The sequence below is a fragment of the Neopelma chrysocephalum genome, unplaced genomic scaffold (assembly GCF_003984885.1).
Source record: "Neopelma chrysocephalum unplaced genomic scaffold, ASM398488v2 Primary Assembly neopelma1_68, whole genome shotgun sequence".
Classification (NCBI taxonomy): Eukaryota; Metazoa; Chordata; class Aves; order Passeriformes; family Pipridae; genus Neopelma; species Neopelma chrysocephalum.
The window spans coordinates 7,108,591-7,130,773 of record NW_020897727.1 but is presented as its reverse complement, the minus strand read 5'-3'; the positions used below and the strand labels follow the sequence as shown (position 1 = coordinate 7,130,773).

The 22,183-nt window shown below is 56.3% G+C and overlaps 2 protein-coding genes and 1 long non-coding RNA gene across 4 annotated transcripts in view; 2 read left to right on the top strand and 1 right to left on the bottom strand.

Moving 5' to 3' along the window:
- Nucleotides 1-821: 821 nt before the first annotated feature.
- On the top strand, nucleotides 822-9,261 carry LOC113968424. Of its 2 annotated transcripts, none has more exons than XR_003534501.1 (3): nucleotides 822-917; nucleotides 7,693-7,781; nucleotides 9,152-9,261. It is a non-coding gene; the product is annotated as an uncharacterized LOC113968424 (long non-coding RNA). The 2 variants fall into 2 exon arrangements; XR_003534502.1 differs by lacking the exon at nucleotides 822-917 and adding an exon at nucleotides 6,159-6,241.
- A 2,447-nt stretch (nucleotides 9,262-11,708) lies between these two features.
- Nucleotides 11,709-16,217, top strand: GINS2 (GINS complex subunit 2). Its single transcript, XM_027685230.1, has 5 exons — nucleotides 11,709-11,871; nucleotides 12,507-12,621; nucleotides 13,654-13,753; nucleotides 14,828-14,954; nucleotides 15,463-16,217. The coding sequence occupies exons 1-5, from the start codon at nucleotides 11,782-11,784 to the stop codon at nucleotides 15,586-15,588; spliced, it is 558 nt and encodes a 185-aa protein (XP_027541031.1). The 5' UTR covers nucleotides 11,709-11,781; the 3' UTR covers nucleotides 15,589-16,217.
- Nucleotides 16,218-18,878: 2,661 nt separating this feature from the next.
- Nucleotides 18,879-22,183, bottom strand: part of GSE1 (Gse1 coiled-coil protein) — a 100,425-nt gene continuing 97,120 nt past the window's right edge. The window contains 7 exon segments of the mRNA XM_027685157.1: nucleotides 18,879-19,013; nucleotides 19,801-19,904; nucleotides 20,277-20,466; nucleotides 20,468-20,559; nucleotides 21,151-21,522; nucleotides 21,657-21,764; nucleotides 21,904-22,183. The exon segment at nucleotides 21,904-22,183 is cut by the window's right edge and continues 44 nt beyond it. Coding sequence (XP_027540958.1) covers nucleotides 18,879-19,013; nucleotides 19,801-19,904; nucleotides 20,277-20,466; nucleotides 20,468-20,559; nucleotides 21,151-21,522; nucleotides 21,657-21,764; nucleotides 21,904-22,183 — 1,281 coding nt within the window.

The following is a 22,183-nucleotide window of genomic DNA, read 5'->3' as shown; positions in this document are numbered from 1 at the left end:
GTCAGATTCCACTGAGGCAGGAGGTGAGACTGGAGGCTCAGGGAGGAGAGGAAGGTTTGGTTTATCTCCCTGCTCTGCACTAGACAGGTGTGATTACAAAAGAGATTGGCATGTAGTCAATAACCTTTCCTACGGGTGAGTCAGGCTTGCAGGAGAGGAAAATGTTTTCACTTGTTGAATGAAAACATCTATTTAGCTCACAAACAACGCGATCAGCACGTTCCAGTGGCTGTTTCGCTACACATCCATAGGAAAAGATATCCTGGGAGCAGGCTCTGCAAACCGCCCAGGCTGCAGGAAGAGGGCTGTTGTACTTTGTACAAACACCTCATGAAATCCAAGAGGCAGATGTTATCTTAGCAAGATTCCTTGTGTGGGGTTGTCAGTAGGAGCTGGTGTGTCTGCAGAGCCACTGGAAATGTATTTCATGTTCTTTGTAACAGGATATCATAATGAAGCTTTGATCATACATATGCTAATTCAGGGTAATCTTCCCATCCTCCCCTCTCATCCCCCTAAGACAAGGCAAACTGTGTCTCCTCATTCCCTGTGACTAACCATTGGGACACACTGCTGGAAGGGGAGCAGCTTTTATTGCTTTGCCTTCCCCTTTTTTTATCTTCTGTTTGCTCTCAAATGAGGATCTCCGAGTGTTTTGCCACCAGCAGAGCCCAGGCTGGCTTTGAGCAGAGGACAAGGGCTGCGCTGCAGGTGTGATCTCACCTGGCCTATTTGCATTGAAGGCTGGACAAAAGGCAGCAATTCCATAAATCCAGGCAGCCACCGTGGCTCTTGTGACAGAATGAGGAAGCTGCAGGTGTCAGGGAAGGCAGTGTTCCCCTTTCCTGCTGATGCACCAGGAGCAAATGCTGGTTTCGTGGCCGGCTGATCAGTTGCATTCATCGCAGGAATTTGAGGTAACTCCTTTTTAAAACTTCAGGGGGAAGAAATCTTGGGAAAGGCATCTCTGTTGCTGGAGGCCTTGTGATAGCTAGAAAGACAGTACTGGGAATGGGTGTCCTACTCTTTTTAGGTTTGTTAGCAATTAATGACATGCAGGATTATTTTTTCCCCCCTTATTCACGAAAATTTGGAAACTTGGCATTTGCCTGCCCAGATGTTTAACTCCCAGCTCTTTACCTCATCCAAACGACCTGAAGGACTTGGAAATCAGAGAATCACAGAACGGTTTGGGTTGGAAGGGACCTTAAATCTCATCTCCTTCCACCCCCTGCCACGGGCAGGGACACCTTCCACTATCCCAGCTTGCTCCAAGCCCCATCCAACCTGGCCTTGGACACTTCCAGGGATGGGGCAGCCACAGTTTCTCTGGGCAACCTGTGCCAGGGCCTCAACCCCCTCACAGGGAACAATTTGTCCCTAATATCCCACCTAACCCTGCCCTCTGGCAGTGGGAACCCGTTCCCCCTTGTCCTGTCCCTCCAGGCCCTTGTCCAAAGTCCCTCTCCAGCTCTCTTGGAGCCCCTTTAGGCACTGGAAGGGGTTTAAGGTCTCCCTCCATCCTTCTCTTCCCCAGGCTGAACACCCCCAGCTGTCTCAGCCTGTGGGATTCTTTTTTCCCACTCTCAATCCCGGTATTTCAAAACAGTGACAAACAGCCCCCCAAGCAGATGGGTGACAGGAGCCATGAGGTGTTGGATCAGTTGGTTTTGGGGTGCTCACAAGTGAGGTACTTGTTCCTGGTGCCATTTGCCCTCTGAGTTCATCACTCTGTGTGTATATGAGAATTCTGGGAGGTTTTTTCTCCATCCAGCAAGTAAAGCAGCCTGCCCCTGGCATTTCCCCCCTTCCCATCTGCCAACAGACCTGCTCATGGGATATTCCCTCCCTGTGCCGGTGTGAAAGCAAGCAAAGACCTCCCACATAACCTGCCTCAGCTCATTAGAACTGACCTGGGTGCAGGGAGAAGCTGGGAGGAGCCAGAACCCCTTCATCTGGCACAGCTGGTGCCGGGAGCAGACAGATGTGCAGAGTCCACCCCCAAGAATTCCTTATGCAAGTGGCAGAGCTTCGAGGAGAGGTGACAGTGACGGATGCGGGAAGCAATCCCGGGTCTCTCTGCTCCCTGGCTCGAGGCCTAATCGCTGCACTCCGCGACCGGGAAAGTGTCTGGAGATGCCGAGTGGAGGGCACTGCTCGGAGAGTGCAGGATGCTAATGGAGGAGGCTCTTAGTGGGGTGGGCTTGCGGTTGAGTGCAGCTTGGAAAATGGCCTCGAGGGGAAATGTGCTCAATTTGTGAGCTGTGCTTCTCTTTTGGGCTTAATTCAGCTCCTGGAGCGGAGCTGGGAGCGAGCTGGTCCATATTGGGCTGGTCCAGGCTGGGCAGGCAGCTTCCCTGACGCCCTGCCCAGGCTCTGCTTCTCCCAGCTGGAGTTAAACACCTCAACACCTCACCCTCCTGCACCACAAACCCCTCTTTACTCTCCCCACCGCCCCAAACCAGCCCTCTCGCCACCGGCAGCGATTTCTCTGTGCCCAAGTATCCTCTGAGGACTTTATCGATCTATCTTTTTTTTCCACTGTCGCTTTTAGACCACATTTTTCACCCAGCCTTCTCATCCGAAAGTACACCCCAGCTGCATCCCTTCCTCTGGTTTCCAACCATCTCCCTGCGAAAGTCGGCGGAGGCGGATTCGGAGAGGATGGAGGCAGAGGGCTGGCAGGGGTCCCGTGGGGGCAGCGTGGCCAGCTTGGCACTCCGCGGTCTGCCGGAGCTGTGATGAGGGAATCAGGGAATTCTGCTCTTAAAATTACCTGGTAGGTGGGCTGGGGGCAGTGGGTGACTCTGTGAGTGGTTCCAGGCAGCGCCGCTCCGGCTGCAGTGTGGCAGCACTTTGGCTGGATGCGGGCAGGAGCCGTGCCAGGCATGTCCTGCTCTGCGCAGCACCAGCCCACCAAGGCCCAGGGAAACAGCACAGCCCTTCCTAGAAATGCGCCCTGGAGCTTAAAAGATGGACCTAATTGAAAAAAAATGTATTGAGGTTGTAGCGGGGGATAAAAGGGAAAGCTGGGCTGAGATTAACCTGGAGCTCGGCAAGCCGGGGAGCGCAGCAGCCGTGGCCAGGTCCTTAAGCCAATTCCCGGCCGTGGCCTCCCTGCTGATTCCATGCCGGCAGGGAGGTGGTTTGTCCTGGATGCAGGAGAGCCCGGCACGCTCTGGTTTTGTGCATCAGGTACGTGCTGATTTTCCCCTTTGCTTCCAACCCCCCCATCACAGCAGTTCCTGCCTCACTCGTGCCACATCCCGGTGGATTTTCTTCAGGGGTGTTTTCTGCCTGCTCGGTTCCTGCCCGGTCTGCTGGTCCTGCCAAGAGCCTGTGTTTGGGGAATGCTGGAGCTGCTCCAGTTTCCCCGGAGTCTGCATCCTCAGCTGCTTCCTGGTGACATCCTCCTCCCTTCCCATGCCTGGCATCCCCTCCAGGTACCACTCGCCAGCCCTGGATCACTGCGGGGCTCCAGGAGGGAGTTCCTTTTCCCCTCCCAGCACTTGCTGCCTTGTTGCCTCTTCCAGCTCCAGCAAGTTCCTCTTCAGCCCCTTTCTAGGTCAATCCCTGAGCCAGGCTGGGACCTGCCCTTTCCCCTGCTTGGGCCAGAAGGGATGGGGGCAGAAGGGGGGCCAGGTGGCGTCGTAGCTCCGTTAGCACAGAGCCAGGGTGACGTGTCACCTGCGTTAGCAGACCCTGGGACTCCGTGACCCAGAAAGCTCCTTCGTCCCCCTCCCTCCCTGCTAAAACGAGCCCAGCTGGTGTTTGCAGGAGCAGCTCCTTGAAGGGAGCAGGCAGAGCTGCTCTGGGTTCTCCAGCCACAGCTTTTCTTGTGGCCGGTGTTTGCAAAACACATCCCCTTCCTTGCGGTTCCCCTGGCGCCTGGGAAGCCATCAGCTCACCCTGCCCTTCACCTGAAGGGAAGTTCAGAGGCTGTCCTCCATCCTCCCCCCCCATCAGTGCCTCAGCCCCCTCCATCCTCTCCTGCACCAGGGCAGGATGGAGTTGGTGGGTTGGGGACCACCGAGCCCGGGGAGAGGAGCAGCTCAGCTGCCAAAGGGCCACGGCCAGGACTGGAAACCAGTGACTGACCACATGAGAGGACAGCTCAGCTGGTTGCCCGGGCTGGAGGTTCAAGTGTTCCCCCAGAAAGTAAAGGTGGCTCCAAGACCCACCCACCAAGGGAGCTGTTTGAGCCCACACTCTTCCTCCCCCTGCCTGGCTGGCTCTTGGTGGGGTTTGGCCAGTTGCCCTGATGTGATGCTCAGCAAGTTACAGCTCAGCCCTGTCCCTGTGACAGCAATCAGGAACTCCTGGGAGGGATGTGGATTGGAGGCAAGGCTGTGTGGGGTTCTCACAGTGACCCTAGAAAGGGCTGTTGGGCCCACTGGGCTGCTCCAGTGCTTGGAACTCAGATCTCCCTAACACTGGTCACCCAGCAGTGATGAGGGCTCCACACCAGAGAGGTTCCAGTCCATTTCCAACCACCTCCAGGTGGCCAACCCCCACCTTCTGTTTCCCAGCCCTAGGGAGGACAGTAAGGGCTGTTTGAGCTGTGTTTGTGCCTATCAGGTGACACCACAGCAGCTGGAGCAGTGCTGAACCCGCAGAGCAAACCACAGGTATTTTAGCAGGCTGGTGTTTATGTTTCCCTTCCCTGCTGCAGCAAACCATCACTTTCTGCCAGCTTTTGAGCAACAACTGCTGCCCCAGGCCAGGCTAATTCCAGCTCTCGTGGGTTTGGGGCTGTTAGTTCTCACCCAGCAGCAGCAAACAGGTAGTTTTGAAGAGAGGAATCAAAATAGCTAAATGCTGAGGAGGGATTTCTGCTGCTCAGACTGGATTTGTGCTGCCAGTGAGGGGTCCCTGGGTCAGGTTTACCAGGCTCTGGCTCAGAACTTGGACTTTGCAGCTGAACATGCAAAAAAAACCCACATGAACCAGTCAGTTTGTTTGTTTTCTTGGGCAAAACCAGAGCTCTGGGTTGCAAACACCCCTGCCCTGACCTCTGTACCCAGGACTGTGCCTAGAGCTGGGGCTGCAGCCTTTCCCCCATTCCATCCTCCCCTCTCCTGAGCTTGGAGCTTTGCAATAACTCAGTTATTTGACGAATCAGAGGAGTCAGGTCGGGGAGGAAATCAGCCCTTTCCATAGTTATGATTTTCATCAGACATGGCAGGACCAAACCAGCGGAAAGTGGAGAAGAACCACCCGTTTCCCCTCCCTACTCCTTTTGATGCCTATCCCAGCCAGGCTTGGTCTCGTGGTAGGGCTCTGATTTCGCCAGAGACCTCCCAAGCTCCTGGGATGGGTTCTCTCCGATCCCTGGGTGAAGTTCAAAGCTTTCCTTCCCTTCCCTGCCCCTGCTGCCGCGGGGTGTTTAATGTGCGGCCGGCGTTCCCTGCTCGCCGGCGCCCCGCATTTGAACCGCTGCTTTTCAGCTCTGTCTGAAAAGGAGTCGGCGCGGGGCCTCTCCTCTTAATTGCGGAGGAGGTGAACATGGAAAAGCCTCAGGCTGTTGCTAATGCAGGCGAAGGAGGCTGCTCCAGAGGCAGAGCCTTCTCCCAGGCGTCCTCCCAGCGGGGTGGTACCCGACCCGGAGCTCTCGTCCTGGGCATGGTGAGAAACCCACTGCCTGGTGCTGTTCCCTCTTCTAGGCTGGTTTTTGGGCTGACAGGTCAGATGGGAAGGGGAAAAGATCCTTTATGGAAGCTGGGGAAGGAGAAGATGCTCCCAGAGGCTGATGTCTGTAGACATCAGGACCTCAGGGATGGCGATGGGTCCTGCCGGAGCTGGGTGTGGACTCTCATACCAAACTGGCACTTGCCTTTCCAGGCACTCGGTGGCCCCTCTGGCTGCTTGTCGGGATGTTCAGTGCCCGGGGGCTTTGGCTGCAGGAGAGGGCACTTCTTCCTCTTTCTGTCGGCTCCCGACTGGATTGTGCAGCGGGGTGAGAGTAAAGCGGCATTTCCTCATCACCCAAGGGCTTTGCTGGGCTTGGATGGGGCTGGAGTGGGGGATGGAGGGGAGGAGCCGGGACTCCGCTAACCTGATTAACCAGGTTAGAAACCAACCTTGCAAAACCCCAAAGCCGGCTCTCGCTACAACCTCCTTCCCGCGCTCCCAGGGCACGGCTGGTTCTGAGGGGAATCCCCTCCCAGCCTCCTGCATCCGAGAGCAGCCAGGGGAGGTGGGATGCAACGGTGGGCATTGTGCCTCTGGCTCCCGGGACCGGGTAAGTTCCATCCCCTCGGAGCACCACTGCGCCTTCGGTCCCATTCCCCCTTCCCGGTCCTCCCTGGCCCCACAGGCAGCCTGAGCATCCCCCTCCTCCTGGGCACTTCATCCCCCATTCCAGTGACGCCTGTGATGAGTGCCTGGGGGTTTTTGGAGCGTGAACTCGTCGGGATGCAAATATTCCTTGGCCTGGTGCTGGCACACAGGAGTGAAGTTGAAGCCTCAGCAGCAATCACCAGAAATCCTACTGGAATGCTGGCAGGGGGAATTCCTCTACCCAAACCACAAGTGGTGTTGGAGCTTGGCCACAGGGATAAGAGCCAGCAGTGGTGGGGAGGGGGCTGCTGTGTCCTGTGAAGGTTTGGCCACTGGAATCTGATCTCACAGGATCAGATTCTAGAGGGATATCCCACCCCATGCTGGGAGTCTGGTTGTCCCCAGCATGACTCTCCTCTGGCCTCGAGTGGTGAGCAACCAGTAGGTGCCCAAAACCACAGGACTTGACTCAAAACAGGTTTCTTGATATTTGGGAAGCCTCCAGGATAGCTGCAAAGCAGGAAGCACGAGGAGCACTCCATTCCCTGCACCCTGTCTCAGCTCAGGGTGCACTTGGGGAGCTGATGAAAATGCAGAATTAAAATCAGCAATAGCAAGTTTCCACTTCCCCTTGTTGGCTGCTGCCGACCCCCCTCAGGGCTGCTTGGAAAGGCAAACTAAAGCTGCACTGGAGGTCAGGCAGAGGGAGCAGAGGGTTTGTTTGGCTCTCTGCAGGGCCCAGAGTTTGGAAGAGCCAAAAATGAGTCACTGACCCTCATCCCAATAAGCTTTTCCCAGCAGCTGTGGGCAGGAGGGATGCAGATTTCCCAGTAAAGGCATTTTTTCCTAGAATAACTTTCAGCATCTTAAAAAACCTGATGTCTCACAGTGGGAATCATCCACCCAAAAGCTCTTGGGGCATCAGGGATGCCCAAGAGGAGCAGGATGATGTGCATTCCCTCTGTGCTTCCCAGCAGCTGCTCTGGCTTAGCCCAAGGGAGGCAGCCCCGGGAGGATTCCTCTATTTCCTGTGCATGGGCTTGGGGTTTTCTCTGCAAGAACCAAAGAAATAACAACCTGATTCTACCTGCTCACGACCTTCTCGCCTCCAAATATTTGCAGCACCAACCCCAGGAGCGGAGAAGCTGGGATGGGACCCCCCCACCTGGCAACAGGCTCCCTCTCCACCCTCCCAAAAAGTTCTTACCAAACTCATCAGATGAGATTGAGTCACTGAAGAGCCGTGACATCACTCGTGGTTTCTGAGACGGAGCAGCCGCACTTCCTGTTGTGCCCGGGCTCCTATAGATACAGACACGCACAGTTAGATGTGAGCTTTTAGCCAGCAATCAAGTTCCCTCTCCTTCCTTGTTCCCAGCATCTCTTCCCTCAACCTTCTCCTCTCTTTTCCAGCTCCAGCAGCAAGGACCGGCGGCGGAGCTGGAGAGCTGGATCCTGCTGAGAGGATGAAAACATGGGGCTCAAGTTATCCTGTCTGAAAGGTAAGTCTGGGGGGAATGTTGGGGTGTCTCCTGCTCTGTGAAGGCATCTGGGGGATGGTTGTACATGGAGGAGCTTTAGGTGTGGGCGGGGTTTGGGATCTTGGTGGTATTTATGAAGTCCCACGGGTGACCTGTTGCACTTGCACCACCCTGGAGATGATTTTCCCAGCCCTATCAAAATATAAAAGTCCAGTCCTGTGCTTGTCCTGCATCCTCTGCTCTGGAGAATCCATGGGTTAATAGCATTGCTCAATAAATACGTGGGTTTTCCTTTGAGGTGGGAAAGGGCCTTCAAAAGCATGGATGAGCTGCTCAGGGATGCATGGATGGGATGCCTGGGGTCAGGCCACAGGCCTGGGGTCCCAGCTCCTGACCTCCAGACCGATCCTGAGCATCCTTTGCTCCTCCACTCTCCCCAGGGATACTCCAACCCATGATTTTTCCCCCCGGCTTTAATTTTCTTAATGGATTTAGGCTGGGAATGGCGTCATGGATGTCTGCACAGGGTGAAAGTGGGAGCTTTTAATGCTCCTGGCCTGGCAGGGCGAAGGCTGGATATCGCATCTCCCATTAGCTCTGCATCCCAGTGGCCCGTATTAATCATCCTTGAGGTTCTTAGGGATGGGAGTTAATGAGTATCCCTCTCTAAGATGCAGGGCTGCCTCTTCCCTGGCTTCTCTCAAGCCTAAATTCTCTGAGATGCTGGTTGAGATGGGCACGGAGTTGGATGCATCACCCAAAAATGAGCACTGCCCCCTCCGCGCATCAGGGATGCTAGAGGAGGGATGTGTGATCTAGGGAATTTAGGGGTCCCACAACCCCCCCCCAGCCCAACACGAGGTGACTGAAGAGGGGAAGCAGGCAGCCAAGGAATCCCCACCCTGCCTCAAATCCAGGACAGAGCTCCAAAATATCCCCCTGTGCCTCCAGACCCCTCCAACGAGCTTGGAGTCTACAATAAAAGAAAAGACCCTCCTGCTTTTCCAGCTCCCTTATGTAAGGCAGGGCTTTATCCTTAATTAAAAAGAGATTAAAAATATCAGTGTCTGTCCCCTCCGGGCATTTTCCTGCTTGGGAAGAGCTGAAACCTCCCTGGATGCCGCCTGTGCCGCGCAGGGCTTTTCTGCTGATTAAAAAAGCAGATTAAAGCGATCTGCTCCCCGGAGGGGGGTGGGCAGGCGGCCGGGGGGGATCCACCTCTGTGAAACACCCCAAAATCCAAGTGGGAAGGAGATGTGAGGTGGGGGTGCCTGTGGATTCTCAGGTGTCTCGTACGAGGCTGACAGAGGAGGGCGGGGAGGCGGGAGATGCTGCAGCGCCGCGCCTGATCACCTCCTGCTGCCCCTGCTTTATCCCCCCAAATTCCACAGGCTTGAAGACGTGTGTGAGCAGCGGGAACGGCAGCGACCGGCCCCCGACGGCGTCCTCGGGGGAGAAGCACCTGCACGTGCCCTCCATCATCGTCACGCCGCCCACACCCACGGGGACCATCCTGTCCCGAGAGGGGCGGAGGGCGGGGGGGGCCGTATCCGTGCAGCCAGTGCTGAGTGGGGACAGGGGGGACACCATCCTGGCGGGATGTGTCCCCGCTCCGCTGGGATGGAGCTGCAGCCTCCAGGATGCAACTCAGCCGGATCCAGCACCCCGGGAGCTCCGCAGGGACACACGTGGCACCCACACGGGTGGGTTTGGACAACAGTGACTGGTTTTTCTCCCTTTTCCTAACAGCACTGTGGAGGGGGTGGCACTGCGTGGATCCCCCTGCTGAATAAAACCCCTGGGGTTCTGCCCCCCCCTCAGTTTGGCACCGGTTTGGCTGTGGGTGGTCTGTCCCCCAAAAACACCCTGTCACCACCACCCTGGAGCTTCCTTTGTGCCGACGGGTGGCCAAAAGTGGGACCCCCACGTCCCCACACAGATTGAAGAATCAAACAGCACCCGGAAAATGAACTCGGTGTCACCCGCATCCCGCCGGATCAGCCGCATCCTGGGAGGGAGCCGGGGGCGATGCTTCCCGGGGAGCGGCGGCACCCGGAGCCGGCGGGAGAGGCGGGAGTGTGAAAGCAGATGGAAATTTAATTTTTTAATGACAGCAGCAGATGGCAAAAGACACGCGAGGGGAGGTGCAGCGTGGGGGGGACGCTCACGGAGCGCCCGGCAGAGCTCAGCACGTGCCGGCGGCACCGCGGGGGCTGCGCCGGGAACAGGGCGCTGCGGGACCCTCCTCGTACCGCCCGTGGGGGGGGTGGTCTGAGGGTCCCCAAGGCTTGGCTCCCAGCCCAGCCTGGGGGCACCCTCGGGGCAATGTTCATCCCAAGGGTTGGGGTCGCTCCATGGGTGGTCCCGAGGCTGAGACTGAGGTAGTTTGGGAGGGGGATTGGAAAGAGGTGGATTCATCTGGGGGGCTGTTTCCATGGGGATCTGCAAGCCGAGATGCAGCCCCCCCCAAATCATCCAGAAGCTGCCTGGCTGGGCTGGGTGTGGGCGGGTGGAGGAATGGAGGGATGGATGGAGGGATGGATGGATGGATGAAGAGATAGATGGATGGGTGCATAGAGGGCTGGGTGGATGGATGCACAGGTGGATGGATGGATGGATGGACGGACGACACGGTGCATGGGACAGACAGCAAAAGGAGGACTGATTGCTGCTATAGGGAATGGATGAGTGGATAGATGGATGGAGGACTGGATGGATGGATAGGTGGAGGTGTGGATGAATGGATGAAGGCATGGACAGATGGAGGGGTGGAAAGGCGGATGGAGGCATGGATGGGTGAATGGATTGATGGTTGGGTGGGTGGACAAGTGGATGGATGGATGGGTGGATTGTGGCACGGATGGATAGACGGGTACATGATGAGTGGGTGGATGGATAGGTGGGTGGGTAGATTGAAGCATGGATGAGGGATGGAGGAGTGGATTGGTAACTAGATGGATGGGTGGGCGGGTGAATAGCTGGGTGGGTGGATGGGTGGATTGAGGCATGGATGGATGGATGGACTGAGGCATGGATGGATGGATGGATGGATCGATAGATGGATGGAGAAATGGGTGGATGGATAGGCTGACGAATGAAGGGAAGGTCTATATGGATAGATGGATGGATGGATAAGCTGATGAACAGAGGGAAGAGACAGGTGGGTGATGGCAGGTGCCTTAGCATGGGTGTCTGCATCAGGGACAACTGGACAGACAGACAGGCAGCTGGGCACTGCCAGGCCATGCGCAGGAGGGCGACTGCTGGGTACAGCCCTGGACACCCACCCACAGCCCATGCCATCCACCACAGCCCCGAACACCCACCACAGCCCGTGTCACCACCACAGCCCATGCCATCCACCACAGCCCCGAACACCCATCACAGACCGTGCCACCCACCACAGCCCTGGACACCCACCACAGCCCGTGTCACCACTGCAGCCCGTGTCACCCACCACAGCCCGTGTCACCACTGCAGTCCGTGTCACCACTGCAGTCCGTGTCACCCACCACAGCCCCGGACACCCCAGGCCGGGGTTACGCGGGTCCCTCGCCCCCCGGTGCCATTCCCGGCCGCCAGGGGGCGCCAGCGGCGGGTGCGCGGCGGGCGAAGGCGGGGCCGCCGCGAGCCCCGCGAGCCCCGGCAACAAGTGACGAACGCTGATTGGCCGAGAGCCCCGGGAGGGGCGCCGTGATTGGTCCTCGTGCCCAGGCCCGGACCTGCCCCCACCGGGGCCAGCCCAGAGCGCGCGGCTAGCGGGGCAGCCAATCAGAGAGGCGTGCGCCACGGCAACAGTAGGTGGAAACCAATCAGCGTGCACCGCGCCGCGCCAGGCCCCGCCCTCCTTCCGGAGACCGCGAAAACGCGTCGGGAGGTGCCAACTGGGCGGAGTGGGCGGGGCCTGCGGGCCGTGCAGCCAATCGGGAGCGAGGGCGCGCACCCGGTTGGGTCCCGGGCTGATCCCGGTTCGATCCCGTTTTGATCCCGGTCCTGACCCCCCCCGGGTCCCACTCGCCAAATGGAGCCGGCCGAGGTGGAGTTTCTGGCCGAGAAGGAGCTGGTGACGATCGTGCCCAACTTCAGCCTGGACCGGATTCACCTCATCGGGGTTGGCGGGGCCGCGGGGCGGGACCGGGCGAGGGGGTTTCGGGACGCGGGGCTGGGGGTCAGGAGGGGGAGACAGAGACAGGGGAAACTAAAAACAGGGTCGAGGGGCTCATGGGCGGGGCTGGGGCTGGAGGGGAGCTTGGGGGCTTGGGGACAGGGTTGGGGACTTGGGGACAAGGCCTGGGGGGTCAGGGAGTGGGGGCTTGAGGGACAGAGCCTGGGGAGACTGGGAACAGGGGCTTGGGGGACAAGGACTGGAGGGCAGGGGCTGGGGGTGTTTGGGGGATAGCCTGGAGAGATTTGGAAGAGGTTTGGGGGGGCTTGTGGGTCATGGTTTGGAGGTCAGGGTATAGGAGGGGCTGGGGGACAGGGGGGACTTGGGGCCAGGGGAGGCCAAGGGCAAGGGCTGGGCCGTTTGGGACAGAGCCTGGGGACACTGAGTGCAGGGTCTGGGTGGGTCTTGGGGTCAGGGATGGAGGGATTAGGTGTGGGAGATTGGGTTTATGGGATTGGGATTGGGGGGTAGGATCTGGGGAGATTGGCGGAGAGTGGCTGAGGGGATTGGGGATGGTCTGGGGTGTTTGGGAGGCATGAGGAAGGATCTGGATGGATTGGGGGTGGTGGTTTGTTTTCCAGGGAGATCTGGGTCCTTTCAATCCTGGTTTGCCAGTAGAAGTACCTGTCTGGTTGGCCATTAATCTGAAGCAGAGGCAGAAGTGTCGGCTGATTCCTCCAGAATGGATGGATGTTGGTGAGGATGGCAGCTTTGACTTCAGTGTGTGCAGTGGAAACATGAAATTAGAAAAACATCTATTTTTCACCGTTAGTGGGGGACTTAATTAAAAAACACAAAGTAACTGAGAGAGAAAGATCTAATGTTTCACTCCTAGAATTCTTTATATTTACTATGAGGGTGGTGAGGCCCTGGCATGGGCTACCCAGAGAAGCTGTGGCTGCCCCATCCCTGGAAGTGTCCAAGGCCAGATTGGACAGGCCTTGGAGCAACCTGGGATAGTGGAAGGTGTCCCTGCCTGTGGCAGAGGGTGGAATGAGATGAACTTTAAGATCCCTTCCAATCCAAACCATTCTATGATTCCATGGTACAGGAGGTGTCATCTTCCCAGTTAAGCTAGGTATTTAACTCCTGCTTCTCTGGAGAGGAGGAAGAACAGGGATTAGATTGAATTCCCAGCCCTGACACCTTCAGCAGTGGTCACTGGTCTTTCTGAGCAGTACCTGGATCTCTGACAAGGCTTGTTCAGAAGGACCTTTGGGGACCTTGGATCACAGAATCATTTAGGTTGGAAAGACCTCCAAGGTTATCGAGTCCAACCTGTGACTTATCTCCGCCTTGTCACCCAGCCCAGAGCACTGAGTGCCACGTCCAGTCATTCCTTGGACACCTCCAGGGATGGGGACTTCACCACCTCCCTGGGCAGCCCCTTCCAATATTTAATGACTCTTTCAGTGAAGAAATTCCTTCTTATGTCCAACCCAAACCTTCCCTGGCACAGCTTGAGGCCATTTCCTTTTGTCCTGTCACTTGTTCACTCGGAGAAACTCTGGTTGACACTCTGAGAAGGGAGACCTTGGAGGCTGTGATGTCCCTGTCAGCATCCTTGTGTGCTTCCTCACAGGAGCCTTTTCCTGTCCTCACGTCATTTGAAGCTTGCATATAGAGTTGATCCTACAGAAATAACACGTGTGTTTCCAGGGATGGGTAAAAATGTACCTGGAGCATTGAAGGCCTGGTGATGCCTGACTATCCCTGCTTGTATTTTAGGAAAACTGGAGGAAATCCGGGACCAGGAACGGAAAGAGGACACATTCACTCCGATGCCCAGTCCCTATTACATGGAACTCACCAAGCTGCTGTTGAACTAGTGAGTAGGAGCTGAGCTGTGGCATTTTCCACCCAAGTACGTGCTCGCACGGACAATCTTTCAAGCCTTGGTTGGCAGCAGCCCCGGAGGGCGGCGGGAAGAGCGGGAGTTAACGGAGTTTTATCTCACAGCCTGCCAAGATTTCACAGCAGCAGTTTCCTCATGGTAACTTTGCATTTCAGTAACTTGGGGATTGCTTGTTCTGTGGCCTCATAATTGGGGCTGTGCCGCTTTATTGAGCAGCAGCTCAGCGTGGAGGCCTGGAGGATCCGCAACACGTTCCACGGCTGCAATCTGTTCAGCAGCCTAAACCCTCCAGGCTTCTTCCTTGGCTCTCCTTCAGGAGGAAAGCTCCTCTTTCCTCAGCCTGAGAAGCAGGAGACCGGGGATATTCCGAGCCTGAGCTCCTGCCTGCTGAGGCATTTCACTTGTAAAATGTGCTGGCTGGTATTTTGCTCAGCGCGGGCTCTGGTGACTTTAAGCCCTCGATTAAGCAGGGTGGTCATTCCAGCTCTGGCTTTTCCTCTGGAGATGAGGCTCTTGGCTTGCGGCTCCCTCCCTCACGCTACAACAACCCTGACAGCTCTGTCCGTGCGAATCGATCGGATCTCTCAAGGTCCTTATGGCAGCACTGAATGGCCTTAATGGGACGATGTGGCACATCTCACACAGCCCTTTCAGCTTAATTCTCCCTGATGGAGCCCCGGGAGCCCTGAGCCGGGGCTTTAATCGCGGCCAAGCCCTTCGATTCCCCAGCTGCCCGTGACTTTGGCCGGGTTATTGGCCCTCCGTGCACCTCACACCAGCTGGGCAATTACAGAGCAGAAGGATTCTAGCGAGAACCAGATGCTGCATAAGAGCTGAGCATTCCTGGGTAAATAAACCATCCCAGAAATCCCAGCAGCACAAGTACCAGACTGGATTTTAATGTAGAGTTGCAGGGTTTTTTTCTCCGTAGCAAACTGCGAGTGCCTCGGAGGAGTGGGGCGCTGCCAACGTAACTTAATGCCAGTGACACAACATACACGTCCCTTGCAGCTTGTTCTGATCCTCTCTTTCCTTTCCCTTTTCTAGTGCCTCAGACAACATTCCCAAAGCCGACGAGATCCGGACGCTGGTGAAGGATACGTGGGATACAAGGATGGCCAAGCTGCGGCTGTCCGCGGACAGCTTCGTGCGGCAGCAGGAGGCTCACGCCAAGGTGTGCTGGGGATGTGCTGGGATGGCCCTGACAGAGCCAGGCTGGAAGGGCTCCAGCTGCTGTGTGGGATGGTGATGGATGGGGAATGAGCTGCTGGGAAAAGGCTGGCTGGGGCATGTTTTTCCTGGGTTGTTGGTGCGTCAGTTGGGAGCTAAAGCCGTGTGTTGAACCCTCACTTTTCGGGCTTGTGGCAGCCCCTGTGCCTTATGGAAACCAGAGAATCATGGAATGGCTTGCGTTGGAAGGGATATTAAAGATGTAGTTCTACCCCCTGCCATGGGCAGGGACACTTTCCACTCCAAGCCCTATCCAGACTGGCCTTGAACACTTCCAGGGATGGGGAATGCTCTTGAAATAGTGCTCTTGGTGCTCAGGTGCTTCTCCTAACTGGGGTGGCAGCTGGGTTGGTCCCTTGGAATGTCATCCAAGGGGAAATGTGGGCTGTGAGCTGCTTCCCAAGTACCTTGTCCTCTGCTGCTTCCCAAGATTCTGTTACTTCCCCTTTTAGCTGGATAATTTGACCTTGATGGAGATCAACACGACCGGGACTTTCCTTACTCAAGCCTTGGATCACATGTACAAGCTCCGGACTAACCTCCAGCCTGGTGAGAGTGCCCACTCCCAGGATTTCTGAGCGGGAACTGGAAGGGAGCAGGGCTCTGCTCCTCACCCCTGGACCTTCATCTGGCCAGTCCCCACCTCCCTGCACAGACCTTCCCACGCCTCCCAACCCTCATCCTCCCTGGGCAGCAGCTGCACGGCCTCACAGCCGGGTGGGAATTGCTCCGATGGCACCGGAGCGTCCCTGGGAGCCGCTCTGGGGCTCGGTGCGGGAGGTGCCTTGCAGGGCTCTAATGAGGCTGGGCGGGATCTCTCCTGTGGTTGTACTTCAGCGAGGGAACTTCTGAGGGCAGCACAGGCCACACACTGCCTTGAAAGCCATAAATTTCGAGGCGGTGCTTCGCCATGGATTTTCTCAGAGCCTTGGGAAAAAAAAAAAAAGGGGAAGATGTGCCGGCAATGAGGTGTCTGCTGGGGAGATCAGCTGGGAAGCAGATCCATCTGCTCTTTGGAGGACAAAAGAAAATGGTTTTCCCTCTCCAAAGCCAGGCTATTGGGAAATATACATCTGACTGTTGTTTTCTTTTTAATATTTTGCCTTTTTAATCTGCAACTGTGTATAAAAAATAATAAAAATAATAATAAAAAATAATTGCAGCTGGGTGAACGGCATCAAATTAATCCCTGTGTGGTGTCACACACGGGTTAAACAAAGCTTGGAAAAACCTGCAGCTCTCTCCTTTGGCTCCAGCCCCGATTCCCTGAGGCAGAGAGACAGGCAAGGGCAGGATCCAGGGCAGGATCCAGGCAGGATCCTGGCCGGAGCCAGGCTGTGCTGATGGCAGATGTAATTATTCCTCGAGCCCGAGGGTGCCAGGCTGCGAGCGCTGCCCTTCCCCGAGCATCTGGGCCAGGTTCCTGCTGCCATCTGTGCCCTGCCTGCCTCTGCTGCGTCCCCAAAGGGCTGGGACAGCAGGAATGATGGCAGGAGCTGCTGGGAATGCTTGGAGCAGGGCTGGGAATGCTCGGAGCAGGGCTGCGTTCCCATCGCCGGCGGCGGAGAAAGAATCCGTTGCCGTCATTGTGGAAGAGTTTATTTTGGTTTTTGGATGTTTTCAGAAATTACAGCAATATATTCATAAATACCTAATTACTACATTCAACAAATAATATATTACATTACAATTAATTCCAACAAGTACACTTTGAACATGTTTAGGGTTGGTTTTTCTCCTTTTTTGGGTTTTTTTTTTTGCTTTCTTTCACAGCACCTAACCTGCCCCCAGCGGGCTCTGCCTTCCTCTCCCTCCTCCCAGCCATCCCAGGCTCTGGCACAGCTGCTCCAGCAATTCGGCACGGGGTGTGTACGGACACGACCGCTCACCATGGCCCCAAGGGGAGGAGAAATGCTGAGAAATAGGTCCAAAAAACCTGATTCTGGGCTGGTGAGGACGGAAAGTGAGGACAGGAGGTGCTACAAAGCGAGGCTACATCCCAGCCAGGCTCCTCAGCGCGGTGAGGGATAAATTGCCAACGATTTTCCATCCCTGGCTTCTTCCCCCCCTCCACCACAGCACACAGGAAGGGAAAAGAGTGCAGCAACGAGTATTTTGCTGTGTTAAAATTCCCTGTGAAGCCCGGAGTTGGCAGCGGCGAGGCCAGAGGCTGGCGAGGCAATTGGGGATTTAAAAAAGATTAAACTAATTTCTGTCACAAGGGCATTTTGCTTTTTAATCTTGCACAGCTTTTTATATTTGGTGAAGCCAATGGGAGAGCGGGGAGCAGAGGGGGGTTGGGGAGGGTTAATGCTTTCTTTGCAAGTGCAACAAGGGAATTTAAAGCAGGAAGCAGAGGTCACCTTTTCCTGGAGATGTGAGCCGGTCTCGTGGCGAATTAAAAACAATTTATAATAAATAATTTAAAAATAATAATGAAAAAAAGGCTTCCCCGGGGGAGTTGGGGCACACGAGGCTAAAAATGGCACCAAGCCTGACCCTGTCACCCCATCCTGGTGGCACCAGGACATCCCTGCCCGCCAGCGGGCACAGCTCAAACCTGGAATGTCCCCATGGTGCCACCAACAGACTCACCAAGAGACCCTCTTTCCCCCTGCCCAGACTGCCTTAGCACTGCTCTGATTGTCTTGGTATTTTGGGAAGAGGGACAAGGACACCCCAGTGCCACCCACCCCCAAACCCTCCAGCCCTCTCGGCGCAATTCCTTTGGGTTTTGAATTTGGCAGGTGGAGACTGTTCAAGGCTGAGACACCACCTGGCACTGTGACACCCACAACAACCTGACTGGAGCAGAAAACACCCCAGAAAGCAAAGAAAAAGGGTAAAAATAATAATAAAAAAAAAGACCAACAAAACACAGGAGGGTGGAAGGGCTCAGCTTCCCAAGGAACTGGTGGTGGGACAGCACTGGAAAAGGGGATTTATTTTTCCTGGGTTTAAATTCTTTTTAAAACACTTCAATATCTTTTCTGGCCTGACCAGCAGCAGTACAAACACTAAAAGCAAGTTAATCCTTTTGCAAAAAAAAAAACCAAAACAAAACCAGGAAGAAAATTAAAACAGGGAGGGAGAAGGGGAAACAAAAAAGGAAAAAAAAAGCAGAAACATATTAAAAAAAAAGGCAAGCTTTTTATAACAATAATTAAAGCAATAAAAACATACAAAACTTTGTTGTTTTTTAATATATATACACAGTACAAGGCTGAAGCACCTTTTTTTTTTTTTGACTCTTCAATCCCAAAGCCGGGGTGACAAGGTGACCCCGTGCATGTCCCTGCCCCTTCCCCGCCAACCAGGAACAAAAAGGGACCTTCAACCAGTTTATTGACTTTATTTTTTGATAGCGAAGTGCATTTCCAGTGGAAACCCCGGGATGGGGGTGCCGTGCCGGGAGCAGGGGGCTCGGCAGCACCCGGCCCCGCGGGGCTCCGCCAGCTTTAGTGTTGTCGGTGGAGACTTTAATTGTCTTTTTCATTTTTTTTTTTTTTAAAAAAAAAAAAAAAAAAAACCAAAAAAAAAAAGAGGGTTAAAAAAGGGGGGGGGGGGGGAGGGGGGGGCTGCAGCGCCGTGGCCCCTCGGAGGAGGGGACAGGAGGGGACAGGCCGGGGGCTGCTGGCCGTGGGATGGGCTCCCCGGCTCCCGTGCTCCTTTGCTTCATGCATGGCACATTCTCTGTTTATTTATTTCTTTCTTCTTTTTTTTTTTTCTTTTTATTATTAATGTTCTTTTTTTTTTTTTCAATTTTATTTTTTTAGCTTCAAACCTCCCAGTGAAAAATATTAAATATTCAAGGTAATAAAATAGATTATTATTTCTAGACTATATGTTCGGCCTGGCCCAAGGAGCGTCACCTGGGATACCCCTTGAAATAACCCCTAGACCACTGCATTGCAGGCAAGGCAAGGCACTTCCGCAGGTGATCCAGCTCGGCTTGCAGGCGTTCCCGCTCCGACACCATCTTCTGCTTCTGGGTCCTCAGCTCCTGTGGGCAGCCAGGGACAGGGAATGGTCAGAGGGCAGCAGGGAGTGCTCGTGCAGCAGCAGATGTGGGGTGCCTGGGGAATAGGGTGGGGGGTACTGCAGGGGATGGGCAGTGCAGGGTTTGGGACACAGCAAGGGATGGGTCACTGCAGGGAATGGGAACTGCAGGGAATGGGCAGTGCAAGGTTTGGGGCACAGCAAGGGATGGGTCATTGCAGGGAATGGGCAGTGCACAGATGGGCACTGCAGGGTTTGGATACCGCAGGAATGGGCACTACAGGGAATGGGAACTGCAGGGGATGGGGCACTGCAGGGAAAAGGCACTGCAGGGATGGGCACTGCAGGGGATGGGGCACTACAGGGAAAAGGCACTGCAGGGAATGGGGCACTGCAGGGAATGGGGCACTGCATGGATGAGCACTGCAGGGATGAGCACTGTAGGGATTGGGCACTGCAGGGATTGGGATCCCCTGTGGGGTTCTGGACTTGCCTGGATGCCCCAAGGGGAATATGGTTGCCTGTGGCATAGGGTGAGGGGAATAGGGTAGGGGGCACTATGAGGGATGGGGCACTTCAGGGAATGGGCACTGCAGCACTGCAGACATGGGCACTGCAGGGATGGGGCACTGCAGGGATGGATGTGCTACAGGAGGATCGGGTGCCTCAGGGACGGGTCCCTCTCAGAAGCCCAGTGCCCAGGAGGATTGGGGACCCTGCAGAGGCCAGATGCCCGGGAGGATTGGGCAGCCCTCAGTGCCCAGGAGGAGGGGGTGCCCGTGCCCGCTCACCGCCATGCTGTGCGACAGCTGCTCCGCCGTCAGGCTCAGGCTGTAGTGCTGGGCCTCCAGCCGCCGGCACTGCGTCTGCAGCACTTGGCGCTCCAGGTTTTGTTCTGCAAGATCCAAGGGAGAGGGGCTGAGCACCGGCTCCTCTGGCTCCAGGCCTGGCACAGAGGATGCCAGCCCTGCTCAAGGCTCTGCCCAGCCAGCAGTGATTGCCCCCAGCACCCCAGAGCATCCCCAGCCCCTGCACTGCCCTCAGGGAACCTCCGAGTCCCACTGGGAGGATGCTGGACAGTCGTGATTTTTCACATATAGATCACTTTTCACCAGTGCCTGTTGCTTTCATGCTGCTCTTGCAGTGCTGGAGATCCACCAGTGCTCCCCCAGCCCATCCCAGTGGGAACCAGAGATGCCTCCGATGGGAAACAGAGGCACAAAGTGGGGGTTTACCCTCTGTGGCCTGGCCTGCCCCGCCCCCCTACCTTCTATATGTTCCTGGTAAGCTTCAAAAATTGCCTCGATCCCTTGCCACTTGGGCCTGGGGTAGTCTTCCTCCTCTTCCTCCTCCTCCTCCTCCTCGTCCTCTTCCTCGGAGGCCGAGTCGCGGGGCAACGGGGGCAGTGCCCGGTGGGGCAGGGGCCCCTCGGCCGTGCCGTTGTGGGGGGGGCCCGGCCAGGCGAGTGGACGCCTGGAGCTCCGGGATGTTGTAGTGGATGGAGGCATCGAGCTTGTGGTTCTGCTCCGCCGTCAGCGCCGCCGTCCCCCCTGTGGGCACCCAGAGTCAGCCCCCTGCCCGCTCCCTGCGTCCCCCAGTGCTGCCCTCCAAGAGGGATGCTCCCCTCAAGGCATTAATTCCACCCTCCTGGGACTTCGGGGGGCTACAGTGTTTTTCATGGGTTTTCATCACTCCCCGTGCACTGCAGTAGCTTTATTTATCTCACTCATTGAATTCAATGAGTTTGGGGGGGTTGGAGCTGGGTTATCCCAGCACCTTGTTTTTAGCTTCATAAATGAGCTCCAGGGATGCTCCAGCAACGAGGTTGCTGGTGACGAACCCTGGTGGTGGGACAACAGGGTGCTATAGCAGTGGCACCCAGCTAGCTTCCCACATTTCTACTTTTTTTTCTGAACATCACAAAGAATTTACTGAAAGGGTTGCTAAATACTGGAAGGGCCTGCCCAGAGAGGTGGTGGAGTCCCCATCCCTGGAGGTGTCCAAGGAACAACTGGATGTGGCACGCAGTGCTCTGGGGTGGGTGACAAGGTGGGGATCGGTCACAGGTTGGACTCAGTGATCTCGGAGACCTTTTCCAACCTCAGTGATCCTGGGATTTTGTGATCTGTGCTTCCTGTTACCTTTGTGCTTCTGCAGAGCCTTCTGCGTGGACTGCAGCACTGACTCGTGGAACTGATGGGCGAACTCCTCAGCAATGAAGGGCTCCCAGGGCTTGCTCTTGCCGTTCATGCTGTGGGACAGTGGCACCGGGATGTCCTTGGGCAGGGGACCCCTGACGTAGCTGAGGATGCTCAGTGCCTTCTTCCCGGGGTGCCCATCGCTCAGCCGGGGCTTCTCCGCCGGTGCAGTGCCCGACTCCTTGGCCCTCGGTAGGTCCTGGGGTCTCAGCTGGTCTAACCTGCCAGGCTCCCCCATCTTTGGCACCTCTGGCACGGAGACAGCGATGCCCACGGGTTTATCCGGATCCAGCAGCAGCGGCGGCACCGGTGGCTCTTTGGGAAGAGGAGGAGTGATGGCTGCAGTCAAGACTCCGTGTGCCCATCAAGGCAAAGCTGCGCCCCTCATCCCAGCAGGCAGGGGATGCTCCCAGCCGGCCGAGAGCCAGGGAAGGACTTGGGGTGCTTACCAGTGGTTGGGGCATTGGGGCTGTCCCGCGGGGAGCTCTTCACCACCACGGCGGCCGGTGTGGTCTTCTGCTTCATGGCCTGGAGCATCTCCACCAGCTTCTCCTTGTCTGTGGCATGGGAAGCTGAGGTTTAGTGTAGCCTCTGCTCAGCAGAGCAAGCTCACGGGCCCAGGCAGGACCCCTCCGTGGCACCCCCAAACCAGGGAGCGGGGCCCGGCCCCGGGCGTGCACGGGGCATGGCTGTTACCTTTCCTCTTCTCGGCGCTGATGTGCGTGAGGTTGAAGATGGTGAGGAAGCGCTTCTTCTCCTCGAAGTTGGGGCTGTTGTTCATCTCGTCGGGGCTGTAGCGGGTGGAGAGCGGGAGGTGTGGGGAGGGCGTGCGGCGCTTGTTCTGCACCGTGGGCGGCGAAGGGCTCCGCTCCCGCAGCATCCGCCGGCGTTTGCGCCGCTTCTGGCTCAGCAGTTCCTCCTTCTGCTGCTGCGTGGTGAGGCCGAAGAGCTGCAGGAACTCCAGCTTCTGGGGCGA

What these genes read in the sequence shown, in the direction of transcription:
- GINS2 (XM_027685230.1), top strand. Translation starts at nt 11,782, where the DNA reads ATGGAGCCGGCCGAGGTGGAGTTTCTGGCCGAGAAGGAGCTGGTGACG. An exon ending in TCCAGAATGGATGGATGTTG is followed by an intron (nt 12,622 to 13,653) that starts GTGAGGATGGCA and finishes CTTGTATTTTAG; the next exon opens with GAAAACTGGAGGAAATCCGG. An exon ending in ACCAAGCTGCTGTTGAACTA is followed by an intron (nt 13,754 to 14,827) that starts GTGAGTAGGAGC and finishes TCCCTTTTCTAG; the next exon opens with TGCCTCAGACAACATTCCCA.